Below are 18,290 nucleotides of genomic sequence, written 5' to 3' on the forward strand. Positions count from 1 at the left end.
CTTCGTAAAACAAAAACCTCCCTAGTGCTCCTTATCGCATAGATACACCTATCTATTTTTGTTCAAGAATATCAGCGTATCAACATGGTCAGGAGTAAGTCGTGTGCGCAGCCTGTTAATGTTAGGCCAGTTGCTGAGAATAAACGCTCAAATGTGATGTAGCTTTCGGTAGTCAAGGAAGTCCAGTCTGTTGTGAGGGCCACATTTGCGGTTGCAAGTTGTGTTTTAAACTCGGCCTTCTTCCTTGCGGGTGGTTATGGTTGTTCTAGAGGGGATATAATACCCTGGCTCGATGTACTTTATTACCTCTCGAAGTCCCTGTCTGTCAACAACATTTATCGGCAGCATGACCATGTAGTAACCATGTTACATATCCGCTGGGTAATTCCCTCTGCTTTCGTGGAGTCACATACTCGGGATGGGCGTGAGGAATCGATTACTCGAGTACTCCTCGTTACAAATGAACTTGGTTGGTGGACAGGCAAACTCGAGTTTGCATATACACACAAACAAAGTTTTCTGAAGCAAATGTATCAATTTTCTGTTGGCGCCACTAACGCATGACGTGGGCACAAAGAAAATTAAATGCATCCATTTCCATGGCGCGTTCCGTCCCGTGTGCAGGCACGCCAGAATTCAAAAAGTTAAGAGATGGCGGTTAAAGCAAACCGCAGCGAAGAATTTAAATACTTTAAAGAAATAGGAGATCATAAGGTGAAATGTAATATATGCCAAGCGAAATCGAGCTACCAGAAAGTACTATGCGGCAACATATGCTCCTGAAACACAACGGTGAGTTCGGGAAAGCAGACCCGCAGCAACGGTGAAAGTATGTCGGCTATTTTCACCGCCGCAAGACGCAGCTGTAATCCCGGGCGTGTAGAGAAGATCACAACGCTTAGTATTTTACATATTTGCCGTTTTATTTGCAGCTTTAAGCATTTATTTGCAATGGTTAGGCTACTTGTTTTGTTTTTTTAAACTGTTACAGGCCTTTCGACGGTTCGACGTGATTTAAATTGTGAGACGCATATTTATTTTTGTAAGGAAAATGTGTTTTGAACGTTTGCAAAAATAAATAATGAATACTCTGATAACTCTGACTGTTTTGATGGAGAATAAGCATTACATGTTTGGTTGGTAATATTGCCGTTCATCATCAGGCCTATTCCTGCTGCAGATGCGTTGCATTCTAAAAATAGATTTGATTTAACGAGTACTCGATTGATCCTCAAGGAATTCCTTCGATCACTCGAGTTTGGAATTTACTACTCGTGCCCATCCCTATCACATACCCTTCGTCCCAACACTGGTGATTGTAGGCCGAGAACCACTCGCTGCTCAAAGCACGGTTGAATGTGACGTATTTAGGTGGTAATTCAACGAAGTTGTGGAGTTGTTGTACTTCCACATATTGTGCATTTGGCGTCTTTGTCGTCATTAACCAACTTAAAGTGGTTCCATACTGCACTCCGTTTTGCCCTCTTCATCCTCTGTGTCCCGCTTCTCGTTTTTCTTGTTGTCGTCAGAGCACTGCTTCTCTTGAGTTCCCGCGTGTGCGTCAAGTACGTCTGGCGTCAAGCACGCCCTCACGTGGACTGACGGGGAATTAAGGGTTCAGAACGCAATTAATTTATTTTAATCTAGTAATTTCTTATCGACAATTAATCGATTAATTGTTTGCATCCCTATATGATATAGATATCTATGTATCATGATATTATTTAGATATAGAGCTTCAGCTCCAAGTGTACACTTCCTTGTTATTTGGATAACCGTTATGCTGTTGGTGTTATGGCGCATAACAGGGGAGAGGGGGGTTATCTCAGCCATGGTTGAGAAATGAATTGGGGGAAAGGAACTTCGGCTTTGACTCCCTGAAGTACATGAACCACGACATGGAGGAGAAAGGGATTGTTGGCCGCGAATGTCTCCCGCATGAGCCCCGCTTCCGAGGGACCACTGCCTCGGCGCTGCAGGAGGCGGTGGTGCCTAAGCGCTCCCTCGGCAGCGAGGCTCCGGCGGGAGACAACCTCGGTCAACCATTACGGGCAACAATCCCTTTCACCTCCATGGTTCAGTCTACTTCAGATTGACGTGGAAGAACCAGAGACATCGGAGAACCCGACGCGGCCGTTTGAGATTCCTAAGATCGTCTGGAGGCTCACACAGCTTTTGGCCGTGACAATATATATTACATGATATAGATTAGGGCTGGGCGATATGGACCAAAAGTCATATCTCGATATCTTCAAGCAGAATATCGATATAAGATAAATATCGATATTTGTCGAGGGGGGGGGGGGGGGTGGGCCAGCGCGCTCCGCGCAGATTTGTCATTACTATTTCTACCGTTCGGAATTGAATACAGTTTGATGGTTGAATAAACCGTGGACTAGACACTGCCTCCGCCTCGTATTTGAGAACATTATAATATATAACATCACTGCCAAAAGCTTTGTGCGCCTCCGAAATATTCTGAATCGTAACGACACTATTTTATGTTTGGGTCTCGTTGAGTAAAGCCCAGTTCAGACCAAAAATTCACCTTGCAACGGCTTGCAACTCGCAACTCCTTGCGACGAGACGGGCTGCGACGTTCTAAAACTGGGCCGTTCACACTGGCTGCAACGCACTGCGACGCTAGGTGGTTTCCCTAGCAACTGTGAACGCTCTGGCACAGAGAGCCGCAACAGCATCATTTGCGTAGGTTAGGTTAGATTAGTTAGGTTTGCGATTAGTTAGGTTTGCAATTAGTTTTATTTTGCATGAGAGTAGGCTAGAGTTACTGTGTTTTGTCATTCACCGGATATCGGATATTTCAATCGGATATTTTTATGCTGGGGTGGACAGTACGGTACTGGGACGGAGTAAGGCCGTGACGTACAAGTTGTTCTGTGCTGTGATTGGCTGAAGATAAATAGTTAAATCGCCGCGTTCTAAAACTGGACCTTGCGATTTGACATGTTCAATCTCTGGCGACTCCTTGCAACTCCTTGCGACGACCCGTTCACACCGCCCCTGCGACGTTCTAAAACCGTCTCGTTGCAAGGGGATTCTTTGGTCTGAACTGGGCTTAAGAAACCTTGAAGTTACTGTGGAGTTACCGTTACTACTATACCTACCTACCGTTTCGATTTACAATTACTATTCCTACCGTTCAGAACGGAATAACAGTGTCATTTACTTGCATTGGAGCAAATTCCGTGGCCACATCACGGACAATTTCAGTGATTCCGTGAGACCGCCACGGACTTTGAGTTAAGCGCCCGTGGTCGACTCGCTCGTTGAAACGGGGATCCGTGTGTGAGCCACGGAATAACAGTGTCATTTACTTGCATTGGAGCAAATTCCGTGGCCACATGACGGACAATTTAAGTGATTCCGTGAGACCACCAGACTTTGAGTTAAGCCCCTGCCGTGGTGAACTGTGGCTCACACACAGATTGAAACGGGAATCTGTGTGTGTGCCACGGAATATCAGTGTAATTTACTTGCATTGGAGCAAATTCCGTGGCCACATCACAGACAATTTAAGTGATTCCGTGAGACCACCACAGACTTTGAGTTAAGCCCCCGCCGTGGTGTACTGTGGCACACACACAGATTGAAACGGGAATCTGTGTGTGCCACGGAATATCAGTGTAATTTACTTGCATTGGAGCAACTTCCGTGGACGCATCAAGGACAATTTAAGTGTTTCAGTGAGACCACCACGGGTTTTGAGTTAAGCGCCCGTGGTCGACTTGCTGGTTGAAACAGGGATCCGTGTGTGAGCCACGGAACATCAGTGTCATTAACTTGCAATGGAGTGAATTCCGTGGCCACATCAAGGAAATCGGCGTGTTTCCGTGATTATCCCACGGATTTCGAGTTAAGCGTCCGTGGTAATTTCACGGATTCCTGTGAGACCAGGTTGACATTATAATATATAATATCACGGCCAAAAGCTGTGTGCACCTCCGGAATATTATGCACAGAATTGCAACCCTTTGGTTGCTACAGTTTTTAAGCACTCTTCAAATTACGTATTTTTGTAATTCGTCAGACACCTTATATCCAAACCATTTCCATACTATGGAGCCGTTGGTCTTTCGCTTGCAAACAAGCTCCTCGGAGCCGTTTGTGCAGGCGGACTCCATAGCTGTGTTCAAAATCGTTCCTCATCACGGATATAGTGCACTATATAGGGTGCGCCATTTTGTAGTGGTGTTCGATTTCTCAGTGGTATATTTCATGCACAATATAGTGCACTTAAAATACCCAATGAATAGTGAACGATTTCAAACACGGCTCATGTTTCGCGATTTGAAAAAGTGACGTGTCAGTGGAAGGGGAGGGGGGGAGGGGCAGAGACTGTGTGTGAGCCGGAGGCAGAGCGGGAGAGACATAAGCAGAGTTCAAAAATAGCAGGCGGCAGGCGCGGTTCGAAACTAGTGTTATTTGGAACAAATGTGCTGTAATTTCAATGCAAATTAAATTATATCGATATTGCCGATATGGTCTCGTTTCATATCGCGTTTGAAAAAAACCTGATATATTTTAAATATCGATATATCGCCCAGCCCTAATATAGATAATGATATTATTTAGCTGCTCAAGGCCACACCCTCAACGCCACCCTCCTCCTTGACCCACCTCTCTCCTCCTCATTTCCATTAAAGCTACAGACACCGAAAAATCACATTTGGGGAAAGCTCAATGTGCGACTGGCTCGTTGTGGCTGTAATTCTGCACCACGGCTGAACTTCGGGAACGTCTTCAAATACTGTGTTTGGGGCCTACTAATATCTATATCAAAGCATCCATAAAGTAGCATGCCATGGGACCTTTAATGTAGCCATGTTTACCTGGCCGTAGCACTCCTCCCACACCTGGCTGTACGCCTCCATGCTGAGGTCTCCGTGGCTCATCCCTGACTTCACCACGTCCATCTCTGCTACCAGGAGACCTGAGGCCTACACATACAGACAGACAGACACAGTAAATAGCGAACATTTGCGAAGCGATATTTGAATACTATTCTGATTAAAAGTTATGAGGGGCAATGAATGCAGGGCCTGCATGAACATATGTGAACAGTATCTCAGGAACAGTACACTCCATTAATCTATCCCTAATTAAGTTCAATGACACACTGAAAGGCCGGATTTAAGACACCGGTAAAAACAATCCTAATGATGGAGTGTAGGGTTACCTGCTCCATCTCCTCTGTGCTGATTGGCTGGTAGCTGTTCGACTCAAGGTATGCGATGTGAGAGGCGTTGTTGGATGCGGAGGCAGTCCCTCTGGACTTGAAGCGCTGCAGTTGGCTGGCTGAGGCAGTCGAAGGATGGTGCAGGCAGTCAAAGTGCAGCATGGTGATCATCTCTTGTTTGATCAACTCCTCAGCCAATTGGAGGTCAGAAAGGGGCTCAACGGAGGCGGGCCTAAGTACTGACTCATTGACCTGAGAGAAGAAGAAACATCACAAACAGTCACTTCATGCATCAGTCAGATGTTGAACATTATACTATAGTATCAGAGAGTAGAGCTGGGACGACTAGTCGACTTCAAAAAGTCGACTAGTCGTCCCACAGAGGCTCACAGAGGCTGGGAGCACAGAGGCTCAAAGAGCAAAAAAAAAACACGTTAAAAACAAAAACACCCTGGAAGCTCTGGTTCAGGATGGCAGCAAAACACCGTAAGTTCTGTTGATTTTTCCCCTTCCCCGCACTGGAATGTTCATTTATCAAGCAGTCGCAGTAGTAAACCAAAGATAAAAGTTAGTTTGTTTATTAATATTTGAATATATTCGAATATTTATTAATAATATTCGGACCATTAAATGCCTTCAGCAAGACCTATATGGTATAAAACGTATAGGTCTTATAGCCGAGCTCCGAGAGTTTGTTTACCAGCGTTGCTATGGGGATCGGTCTTGCATGTTCCAACGGTTTATTAGGTATCTAATAAGCCGTCTAATCACTTCATTCACTGCCTCTTCCGTGGTCATTACAATATTATGAATAGACTTTGTCGGGTTCGGATTTTATACTCTGGTGAAAAGAGAACTTTTGTCATGTTATGTAGTTCTAGTCTAGCTGTTGACTGTCGAAATTCCACGATCTATCAACCAGTTCTAATTAGTAAACACACACTACAAGTTGACAATTTAAATTACATAAATCCTTTTTGAAGTTGAGGCTCTGAGGTGGCAGTATTAGTAAACTGTTATCAAATAGCATAACAACAACAATCATGCAGACTTATGCTATATAAAAAAATAAAATAATAATAATAATCGTAAGATTAATCGTAAAATTAGTCGTTAGATTAGTCGACTAATCGAAAAAATAATCGCTAGATTAATCGTTTAATCGTTTTAGAACGACAAATTAATATAATCACGTGTTATAGGAGCCTTCAATGTCGTACTCTGAATGACAAAAACAACAAGATACGACACATACTAACTCAAGGTACGCTTGTGGAACTTGATGCTGACGTGAGGTATGCTTCATCTGGTTCATATGGTCGTGTCACCACACGCACGCCATCGGGAACCAGAGAGCTTGGGAACGATTATGAGTTGCAGGAGTCGTTTGGGCAGTGTGGGTGGGGAGCGGACTTTGATCGATCTATCCAACGTTGGGCGTGTTGGTCACTCACCTCTGTGGGTCTTGGCAGATTCCTTCGCACCGGAGTGTGACGCAGCTTCAGCTCCTTCTCTCGCTCAAAGTCTCGCACAGCCTGCCACACACACACACACACACTTTGAAAAGCATGGTTCACACTTTCAAATCAAAATGCGTGCATCTTGCACGTGTTTGACCATGTCCCAGTGCTCCTGAGGAGGTGACTACCTGCTTGCGGTTCTCCATGTCGCTAGCATCCTCAATGAACCCTGCAGGCGTCTCTGTGTCTTCCAGCCCACTCTCTGCATTTTCCGGAAGCACAATCTCAAAGTCATTCTTGGGAACAGGAAGTGACATCAGGCCTTGCTTCAGCTGCTGTAGGCTTTCCCTCAGCTGTGGGGAGAGAGGCACAGTATGGGAAACAGGGCTCACTTCTATACTGACCAACCAGGGCAACTCTTCCCTGATTGGCTCAGGGTCACATTCAGGCCCAACACGGAGGCTAAGGGGCTTCACTTCTCCACGTTTGAGGAAAATCCATTTCTTCTCTCTACTGCACCCTGTACAAATCTCAACTCCAGCACCTTTAAAACGTGTTATTTGGGTGGCCATGGTTCCAAGCTTTAATAAGACTGAGGGGGGTGAGGGCATGACCAGGAACCAGGTGGTGCTCATGTTCCTAATGAGATTGAGGGCGGTGAGGGCGTGGCCACGTACCAGGTGTTTGGCGTAAGCAGGGTCCGCAAGCTGCTCCTCACTGTTGATGTTGAGCTTGTCCCTTAAGGGCGTGCGGCTGGGGGTGGTCCCGGGGGTGAGGGCCCCACGGGGGGTCAGGCCCCCTGCGGCTCCGGCTTGGGGGGTCAGGCTTTCCGCCCCCTGGCTCTGACTTGGAGTTCTACAGAGATGGGGACATGACGCAAGATTATAGCTGCTCTCGGTTTACAACTCAAACCTTCTTTAATAATGCAGGTGAGACTAAAAGGCCAGGAACATAACCGGATGCACCAAGTCCTTCCTAAAACATTCAAACCCACCACCTACTACAGAGAGACTGGCATTTCGTAGGGCGAGACACAAAACATCCCATAATAATCCCTGAGACAGTGTACCTGAAGGGTGTGGTGATGACGGTGTTGGGCGTCTGCACCTGCTGGCGCTGAGGGGTGGAGCCGCTGAAGTCGCTCTGGTGCAGCGGCGTGTTCAGGCCCCCTTTCAGGGGCGTGTCTATGTTTGTCAGAGCCATCAGGTTCTGGGCCTCCTACACACACACACACACACACACACACACACACACACACACACACACACACACACACACACACACACACACACACACACACACACACACACACACACACACACACACACACACACACACACACACACACACACACACGGGGGTTTAGTGCGGATCCTGATCCTCAGCATGTGTACATGGGGGTTAGACCTCAGCATGTGTACATGGGGGTTAGACCTCAGCATGTGTACATGGGGGTTAGACCTCAGCATGTGTGCATTGGGGCAAGACCTCAGCATGTGTGCATTGGGGCAAGACCTCAGCATGTGTGCATTGGGGCAAGACCTCAGCATGTGTGCATTGGGGCAAGACCTCAGATTGTGCATATGGGGTTAACGGCAGGAAGGAGGACTGACCTGCATGATCTTGTCCTGGGCGGCCGGCGTGCGGGGAGTGCGGAGGCCCTGGTTGTTGGTCAGGTTGTACTCCGAGAGGAGGGCAGAGGAGGCAGAGTTGCCGCTCTCGCTCTCCTCCGCGGCCTGGCGGGCCGCCTCGCTGGCCACACCCACCTTCACAACCTCCTCAAGCTCCGCGTCGCTGATCTGAGGCATTCAGATAGGGACTGGTCTTTATACTGCCTCTGGCCATGATCACCTTCTACAGTTTCATATACCTATTCCTATCCAACTTGCAGCGATAGCAGTACAGCACATTTAAAGAAAGTTATTTAAACCTTACATTTACAATGAAACACAGACAACACACATTTGATATTAAGTCCCTAAAAGCACATTACGGTTTTAGGGAACAAATAAATAACTTAGCGGGGAGGATTAATCCTCCCAATGGTCAAGCATGCATTGAAGATACTATTCTATGGTTGATCCATAGAGTTCTATACACGAGTTCCATCATGTCTACCTGCGGAGCCGGCAGCACCAGCTTAGAGCGCTTCTTGGTGAACTCTGCCACGCCGCTGGTCTGGATGATGGCAGATGGCAGGTCATTCTCCTTCTTCTTCTTGATCTTTTGCTTGTCCTTCTTCCTGTCCCGCTCCTCGCGCTCACTGCACACAAACCGCTTTAGTCCTCGCATAATGGTTTCATTATCCTCTGTTTAACCTCAGTTTGTTTAGCTCAATGTTCTGCATGTTGTGTTAAGTGTGGGTGTAAATCAATTTGTAAAGCACATTTAAAAAACAACAGTTGACCAAAGTGCTAAAAAAAAGAATAAATATTTAAAAAAGAATAATAAAACAACAATCATACATTTGAGACGACGATAATAACAGTTACAATAGTAATAATGACAGTAATAACAATAACAATGTTGGCTAGATGTTTCCACAATGCAATAAATCAATGTCAATCAGGATCAAAAGACTAAAATATTAAATAAAGATGAGGTAAAAGAAAGGTTATACTGAATTAAAGGCAATAGAGTAGAGTTGAGTTTTAAGATTTGATTTAAAAATAGCTACAGAGGGGGACAATTTTATCCCCACAACAATTGAATTTTTGTGGGGACAGTGTGTACAGGTGGTACGTGTGGGGGGAGATTGTGTACAGTTAGTATGCATGGGGACAGTGTGTAAAGTTTACAGTTGGTCTGTGTGGAGACAGAGTGTGTACAGTGTGGATCTGTGTGGGACAGAGTGTGTACAGTGTGGGAAAGTGTGTGCCGTGCGGATCCGTGTGGAACTGACTTGCGTAGCTCTCCCTCCAGGTGTTGCTGGCGAAGCCTTTTAAAGTTTGGCTCCAGCGCATTGTACTCCTCCATGCTGGTGTCGTAGAAGCCCTACAGAGGAAACACAAGCCAGCATTAAAAAGACAGCTTGTTTATCCACACTGTGGATCCAAAACTACTTCGATCTCTCTTCTATATGGTGAAATTTGACAATCTAATCGTGTTCATTGTTTTGAGTAAATATTTGTGATAAAACAGGAGCATGCTAGACCTGTTCCACTGTATCTCCTTGTTTTCATAGAAAGGAGCTCAGTGTGCACTGTATTATAGCCGGGGGACTAGAGATGTTAGAATAATTCATACTGGAAGTTCAATATCCGAAAAAGCTCTAGGAGGAAAAAACAAAGCGGTCATCAAGACTAGGGCTGCAGGATATATCGGCTATGTACGATATATCGATATAATTTCCACGGGGATACAAGATTTGACAATATAGTTTATATCGATATGCGTTAAAATGGTCAGTTTCCCCCTCAAGCGTCTACAGCGCTTGCCTTGGAGACTGTGAGCGCGACCGCTCCCCCTCCTACTCTGTCTTTCCGAACGTGCCGTGTGCAAAGACGCCTCATTCCCGCCACCGCCGCCCCCTCACAACACAACAAGCATGGATGATACCCGTAAAGAAAACGAGACGGCGGCGGTAGACGAAATTGTTTCAAAGAGGAGAAACAACGGCTCCATAATGTGGAAATAGTTCGGGTTTAAAAAAAAAAACAGATGAGCAGCAGCTGCAGGTCATCTGTAGAGAGTGTAGCAAAACCGTTGCGACTAAAAGTGGAAGCACGACAAATCTGTTCCACCATTTACACCAGCGGTACAAAGTGCAGTATAAGGAATGCGTAATACTCTGTGGCTGTGCTGCTGCATCACCGGCCGCGACAGTTTCTTCTGCCCCGAAACCAGGGCCGGCGCTCGGCAAATGTGTTGTGGGCGCCCTCTGGTGACGCTCTTAATTAATTAATTAAAATATACGAAACAAGCGAAATGAAACCAAACATGTTCCCAAATGGAACGGAGAAGGGAGGGGGCGAGGGATTAAAGTTACGGCGCACTGAAACCCTCACCGTAGTACACAGGACAATGTGACGAAGCCAATGCTCTTATTGGTAGCTAATGTGTGTAACCTACAGCTTTATAATGTTTTGCATAGGTGATTATTTTGTGAAGAAGGTGAAAAACGTCCCTTTTTTTTTTTCATTCAATTCTGTTTAAAATAACGATACAAAATCACATGTTGCAGTCATACTGACCTATGTTTTAATAAAAGTGCTTGCAACATCTCACATGTGGCTTTTGACTTAGAAAAAAAACATCTAACCCACTCTATAGAAAATATCGAGATATATATCGTATATCGCCATTCAGCCAAAAAATATCGGGATATCATATTTTGCCCATATCGTGCAGCCCTAATCAAGACCAGACTTCACTTCCAATAAACCATCGGAATAAATGGCCATCACCTTGAGAGCTGAAAAGACACCAGCTGTGGAGACCCGGGCGGGGTCCTGGTGGTGTATAAAATGACCCGGGCATGGACCTTAAGGTTTTTTAAATGACCCGGGCAGGGTCCTGAATGGTGTATAAAGTGACCGGCAGGGTCCTGAAAGGTGTTTAAAATGATCTGGTAACCTGGGCGGGTTTCTTCTGAAAGGGGATTTCGGCGTTGTAGTCGACCCCCCTCTTCTTCTTCCTCTTCTTCTGGACATCTATGCCTGCCGCCCTCAGCTCCCGTCGTTTCTGAAGTGCAGCCAGACGCCTGGTGGGAGGAACAACAGAGCAGTGGTGATGAGGCCCGTCAGACACCAGAGCCACTGGACTCCACAGTGTGTGGCGGGGGGCTTTAGGACGTTACCTGGCCTCCTCCAGCTGCTTCTCCCTGGCCTTCCTCTTGGCCTTTTTACCCTGGGTGTTGGCTAGCCTGGCCCGGGCTTCCGACAGCATCTCCAGCTCATCTGGGTTCATACAAACAATACAGTTAGGATGCACCTCAGAAAGGTTCAACACAAAACAATGTCTTTAAAGAGCATACACAGAACCAATGTTCTGTGGATGATGTTTATGGTGGTCGTCTGTTGCTCGTTCTGAAGGTCGTTTTACATAACATGCAGTTTGTTTTACTGTCTGGTTCCAGGCAGTGTGCATTTAGTTTATGAATATAGTTGACGTCAGTTTTCTTCAACGACATGTTTACACTGACGAAAATGAGACGATAACCAAACAAAAATAAATTTATGACGAAAAAAGCAATGACCAAATCTATTTACACTTTCATCACGAATAAAAACGTGACGAAAATGTTATCCGGACGATTTCGGAAGAGATTCAATCAGAACTAATCTTTGTTTAGAGACGACTGATCATTCCACATCTTGCACGTTTTTTTTTTTCAAGCTAATGTCTTTCGCTAAACTTGGAATACAATGCAAGCTGAAAGAAACTACTGCTGCCCTTAAAGCGCCGTGCTGTCCTGTAATGTTACTGGAGCTCTGTCCTCTAACGTTACGGGAGCACCATGCTGTCCCGTCACGTTACTGGAGCTCCGTGCTGTCCCGTCACGTTACTGGCGCTCCGTGCTGTCCCGTCACAGGAGCACCGTGCTGTCCCGTCACAGGAGCACCGTGCTGTCCCGTCACAGGAGCACCGTGCTGTCCCGTCACGTTACAGGAGCACCGTGCTGTCCCGTCACGTTACAGGAGCACCGTGCTGTCCCGTCACGTTACAGGAGCACCGTGCTGTCCCTTCACGTTAACAGGAGCACCGTGCTGCCGTCCTGTCATGTTACTGGAGCTCTGTGCTGCTGTCCTGTCATATTACTGGAGCTCCGTGCTGTCCTGTAACGTTACTAGAGCTCCGTGCTGTCCTATAACGTTCCTAGAACACGTTACTAGAGCTCCGTGCTGTCCTGTAACCTTACTGGAGATCCGTGCTGTCGACACCACAGCACAGAAACACAGGATTTATTCTGGTTTCTGTGAGATGAGAAATACTTTCAAAATACTAATGTTTAAAAAATACAAAGCTATCTATATGCCACGCCACACACACATACAGTAACATTATTATGACGGGAGAAAGGACCAGTTATGTAGTATAGAGCCAACCTGGAGGTGTGTGTCCGAGTATGAGTGAAAGCCGAGAATGGATGAGAGACAGAACAATATGAACACTCTTCTTTTTAGTCTGCTATACAACTGCCTACTGAATGAGAAGAGATCAGTAATTATAGCGCAACAAAATATATTTTTGTGAAACATAAATTAAATGTAAAAGCGATTATCAAATCAATAAAATAAAAAAATAAATAATGAGCTAGTAATAAATAACATAAATAGGGCCATCTTTCAACTCTTCGGTTTTATACAGAATACAACATTCTTGTGTTTCCATTATGCAAACTTGCAGTAGGCTGGAACATGGGGCTGAACATGGGCCTTTTGGCAAAACGAAACTTGGCCTCTTAGGAAAAGCCTTACATTCAGTGGGCTTCCTCTTCCGAATATTAATGATAAAATAAAATCAGTACCTCAGCCTACTTCTTAGTAAGATGCATGTTTTTCTTTGCAAAGATAAGCATCTCTGCCTTGTTGCAGCTCAGTCTATTTCTCTTCTCATCCAAGATGTGAGCCGCAGAGCTGAACAGCCGCTCACTCTCCGTGCTGGTGCATGGAGCACATGGGTATTTACGTGCCATTTGTGCCAGTGCTGGAAAATGAAGGTGATTGTTTCTCCAATATCCGAGTGCGGTCTCATTTCTGGGAATGGGGGCTTCTGCAAAGAAACCATCCAGTTGCTGTGATGCTCTCGTCCCTCGTTTAACACCATGGTCTGTGTCAGCCGCCTTGTTAAAAAGACGTCTCAGGGCTCGTACCGAGGGGATCACGTCAGCAGCCGATGCCTCTGATGAGTTGACTTCTCTTGTCAGTTGTTCAAACGGGGAGAGAAGTGTGATAACGTTTTCAAATAATCCCCACTGGTGCACAGTGAGGGTTGCGGGGGAGGTCGTAGTCTGCGGCATATGTAGTGAGTGCATGCTTTTGTTCCAGAAGGCTTTCCAACATGTAGAATGTACTATTCCACAGGGTGGCAACATCTTGCTGTAGCCTTTTTGGTTTCATCCGCAACTGGATCTGCACAGCCTGCAGGCGCGAGTAGGCAAGGGGTGAGTGCTTAAAATGTCAGACTATCTTTCGGCTTATTGCCGCAACATCCGAGATGCTGTGCTGTCTCAGAACGCCATTGTGGACAGCCAGCTGCAGGGTGTCTGCCATGCAGCCAAAACTAGCCAGACCAATATCTGTCAAAGCTTTTGCCATATTTCTGGCATTCTCTCACGAACAGCATGCACTTTGGAATTGTCTATTTTCCATGTTTCAAACATTTTCTCAAATACCTCTGAGATAGCAGATGCGGAGTGGGAGCCTGCGAACACCAAGGAGTGTAACACTAATTTTATCAAGTTAAAATCGTTGTCAATCCACTGTGCCGTGAGGCTAAGCATTCTCACAGGGCTAACATCCGAACTCAATATATCAGTTGTAAAACTGATGGCAGGGATGTCACGAGTCAGTAGCTCATAATTGTGTGTGGCCACAACGATGTACATATCGGGGAGACAGACGAACAAACTGACGACAACTGGGCAGTGTGTAGCGGGGCTCCATATACTCCATCAGGCTTCGAAACCCCACATTCCCCACAGTGGAGAAGGTTGGTCATCTAATGCGATGAACTCCATCACCTTGTAAGGTATCCCTTTAGCTTTGCCGACGTCCATGGGGAACTTTTTCCCTTTCTCAAATGCTGTGGTTATCGACTGGGCTTTCTTGGTGTCCAGTTCCTTTCTCTGTTTTTTATCAGCTTACAGGTAATCGTTGTACACTTCTCAATGTCTGCTTTTCAAATGGCTGATGAGATTTGATGTGTTAAAATGCTTGGTTGTAGTACCTCCTCTTGAAATGTCACTGGAACATGTCTTACAAACTGCATGTCGCTGATCTTTCTCCAAGACAGTGAAATACTCTCACACGACCGACATTTTCTTTCACTTTTATTTATAAACAAACCACACGTGCATGTGGAACTTACGTCATCATGCCTGAGGCGGGTCCAGCCAGTGGCCGTTAAGGGTGGTATTTTTAGTAGCCTACCACCAGTTGCATGTTCTCCGAAACGGCAAGTCAGACCGCAAATAACCAACACAACATTTAGCCAGCGCAAAATGTATATGACACAACAGATAAACATCGGCCACTGCCATTTGTGAATGTCATCTTATTTCCCGATAGGCCGATGGCAGTCAACAACGCGAATATCGGCCTATGCAGATGTTCATCCGATAAAACGGTGCATCCCTACTTTACACTTAATGATATCTAAACTAAAACAAACAATTCAGATGACTTAAAAATTACCAAAACTAAAATACATTTTTATCAAAAGACACTGGTTCAAGAAAATTTCTAGGTAGGCACACCTTCATCCATGTCCACCGGGTCGGGTCGGGCGGGCTTCGTCTCAGGGTTGGGGTCAATCTCTCCTGGTTTTAATTTGCGGGGGTCATCGCCACCCTCCTCCTCATTATCCCTCTGGGCAGCTTTGTCTCTGGAAATTAAACGAAAAAAACCTCAAGCCTTTACACTCACCCACCACACAAAGGGAATACATGATCGTACAAATAAAACAGACAGGTGGGAGATCATGTTATGAGTTATTTAGTTATCTACAGACAGGGGGGAGGGAATGGTATGAGTACTTTAGTTATCAGACAGGTGGGATATGGGGTCAGAACAGTCTCATTAATAATGAATGCACAGAGAAGGATCCACAAATGTATTGTGATTTATACATAAATTACTCTCTCAAATAAATTTCAATGCACACACAAATGTGTCTTGTTTTAATTAAATGTAATGTAAATCCATAAATATATTTTCATCAAAACATATTTGGATGTCGTTATATTGACGCTTTTCATTTGTGATATTGTTGTAATTTGTGTGCGAACTGGTCTGTATTTATATGTGAATTTTTGAGACTCTCCTGATGTGGCTGGATTCACAAATGTATTTTTTCAAAAAGGAACTCTCTGTAGCCAATCAGATGCCTCCCATGTTTTCAGCCAATCACATGACTGCAGTGACTGGGTTTTACATTGTCGTTTACTACTTTAACAGCACAGACAATCCCCAAACCTAGTCGAAACTAGATAGAAAAAGTGTAGTTCAAAACATGATGCAGCTTCGCCACCTAGAGATTGTCATCTACGATCATTAAAAAAAACATGTTATTTCCCATAGACATTTGACCGAGGGAACCGGGAGGCACGGAGGCTGGACTCAGAGGTAGGAACTGCAGTCATGTGAATGGCTGAAAATGAGGGAGGCATCCGAGTTCCTTGTTGAAAGCAATGCATTTGTGAATCCAGCCACGTCAGGAGTCTCAAAAATCCACATATAAATACAGTTAAGCTCACACACAAATGCAAACAAGTGTACAAATGAAAAGCGTCTTGTTAATTCAAGTTTAACAGTTTGTATATAAATGTAACATCCAAATACATTTTTTATGAAAATTGCAAATATTTTTTAAATTAACATATTTATGGATTCATATTACATTCAGTTAAAACAAGAAATTTGTGGGCAGATCAGAAATGTGTTTGTTTAACTTATTTTTGTTTATGGATTTATTTTACATTTATACATACCGATATCCAATTGTGTGTGCTTTGACATTTATTTGTGAGAAGAGAGTAATTTATATATAAATCAAAAAATACATTTGTGAATCCTTCTCTGTGCATTCATTATTAATGAGACTGTTCTGACCCCATAGTGGGAGGCCATGTTATAAGTTCTTACAGGAGGTATTCGTAGTGCTCCAGGCACTGGGCAGCGGTACGTCCGATGATGGGAGCGATGGTTCTCCACTGGGTGGGCATCAGCTTGGCCAGATGAAGCAGCTTCTCCTCCTCCTCTCTGGACCACTCAGTCTTCTTGATGCTGGGGTCGAGCCACTCATACCTACAAACAGGGTGGGAACCGGAGAACCACTGAGGACACTGCATTGTCTCTCATTCTCTAGCCATTGTCGGCCTATCTTTTGGTATACTTATATTTATGCATGATATACTTTAGATTTGAATGACGGAAAGTGATTTGTAGAATTTTGATATCGTAATGTATTAAAGATCTCTCGTTTGTAATATATAATAACACAATCAATACCTTTAGTCTGCATGTCCATTGCCTTCTTATCAACCTACTTAACATACTGCCTGTACCTCACATATAAACAGTTTTATAAATATTTGATTATATGGTTGTTCATATTAGAGACAACACTGGTTAGATGTTTTACAGACACTCACCATCTGGCCTTACACTGCTTGGCCGACTTGCGGTGCAGCAGCGACGCGATACGGGACCACTGGTTCTTCCCGTACTTCATCACCGCTGCCTTTAGGATCTCATCCTGGACGGAAACACAATGACCGGTAAGGTTTCATTTTGGACGTCTACAGGTTGGTGGTGTGTGAGGGAGCCACAGGGGTGTATATGGTTAGACACAATAAAAGTCAGGAACAACTTCTTGATAAAAACTATAATTGTTCATCATAAATCCCTTCCTCAATCGTACAAATAGGTTACGCATTCGTGCATGGTACAGTGACTACGAGCGGAAATCTAGCATCACGACCTTCTAGACCTTCTGTCCAGAAGTCAGTGAAGAATGAAGAGACTGAAGGCTTCATACTGATTGACAGAACATCGCACCTACATTATAAACGTTGATTTAGTGAAACCAAAAGCATACCGATACAAAGAGGATGACCCAAGCGGTCGCAGAGCTTCCATATCGTCCGTTTATCCCCAATAAATACATCCGATACAACTACCAGTTCATGGACAGATACCTCTACCAGTTCCAGGACAGATACCGGTTCATGGACAGGGACGCTGAGCTGGTACTGTTCTATCATCATTGTATCTATCATCATCATGGAGATGAGGCTACTGGCGGCTTGTAGCTCCTTTAGATTCAGTCTGCATAATATTTGTTCAACTTAATTGCCATGCAGGTTTGTGCGTTATATCTTGGTGTGACAAAGAAAAATGTAATGGTGAACCTCAGCCAGCTTCCTTGGCTTAATGAAGCTGTAGGTTTTAATGCGTTAGCTTAAAATTAGCCTAGCGTTAGCTATGCGCTAGCCGTGTGACCCACCTCCGTGTTGCGCCACACGCCTCCTTTGATCATAATTCGCGGCATCTTGGCGGCGTGTTGTTCTCTTTCTTTAGGAACAATCCGTTATTTATCTTCAGATCAACACTTATTTTAAACGATCCGCGATCATAACATGAAGTACACCGACCAAGAACTAATGACGAAGTAACAAACGTGTTCCGACCGGAAATCTCCAACCGGAAATTATGTCATGAAGTTGAAAGTTCAAAAGCTTTATTTGTCCAACGTGTTGCCATATTAGAAAATTGCCTTTGATTGAAGGCAGTCTGTTCTTCAAAAGATTATGCAAAACGCTTTGCAAAAGATTTTGAAAAACGTTTTGAAAAAGATTTAGCAAAACGTTTTACAAAACATTTAGCAAACATCAGCCAATCGCGTCTGGGCGGGAACTACGTCACTTTCTCGTCAGACCAGCTGATCATCCACGACCTAGCTTGGTACTT

At 44.8% G+C, this 18,290-nt stretch overlaps 1 protein-coding gene across 1 annotated transcript in view; it reads right to left on the reverse strand.

Annotated features, from left to right (window-relative positions):
• Positions 1–18,036, reverse strand: part of cdc5l (CDC5 cell division cycle 5-like (S. pombe)) — a 23,739-nt gene extending 5,703 nt beyond the window's left edge. The window contains exons 1-15 of the mRNA XM_056610120.1: positions 17,827–18,036; positions 16,973–17,076; positions 16,464–16,625; positions 15,077–15,204; positions 11,456–11,555; positions 11,233–11,359; positions 9,560–9,651; positions 8,776–8,920; positions 8,271–8,456; positions 7,727–7,875; positions 7,335–7,512; positions 6,846–7,010; positions 6,652–6,732; positions 5,198–5,449; positions 4,851–4,958 (exon numbers count right to left, since the gene is read on the reverse strand). Coding sequence (XP_056466095.1) covers positions 4,851–4,958; positions 5,198–5,449; positions 6,652–6,732; positions 6,846–7,010; positions 7,335–7,512; positions 7,727–7,875; positions 8,271–8,456; positions 8,776–8,920; positions 9,560–9,651; positions 11,233–11,359; positions 11,456–11,555; positions 15,077–15,204; positions 16,464–16,625; positions 16,973–17,076; positions 17,827–17,871 — 2,022 coding nt within the window. The 5' untranslated portion in view covers positions 17,872–18,036. The remainder of the gene's footprint in view (positions 1–4,850; positions 4,959–5,197; positions 5,450–6,651; positions 6,733–6,845; positions 7,011–7,334; positions 7,513–7,726; positions 7,876–8,270; positions 8,457–8,775; positions 8,921–9,559; positions 9,652–11,232; positions 11,360–11,455; positions 11,556–15,076; positions 15,205–16,463; positions 16,626–16,972; positions 17,077–17,826) is intronic.
• Positions 18,037–18,290: the final 254 nt, after the last annotated feature.

The sequence above is a fragment of the Gadus chalcogrammus genome, chromosome 15 (genome assembly GCF_026213295.1).
Source record: "Gadus chalcogrammus isolate NIFS_2021 chromosome 15, NIFS_Gcha_1.0, whole genome shotgun sequence".
Lineage (NCBI taxonomy): Eukaryota > Metazoa > Chordata > Actinopteri > Gadiformes > Gadidae > Gadus > Gadus chalcogrammus.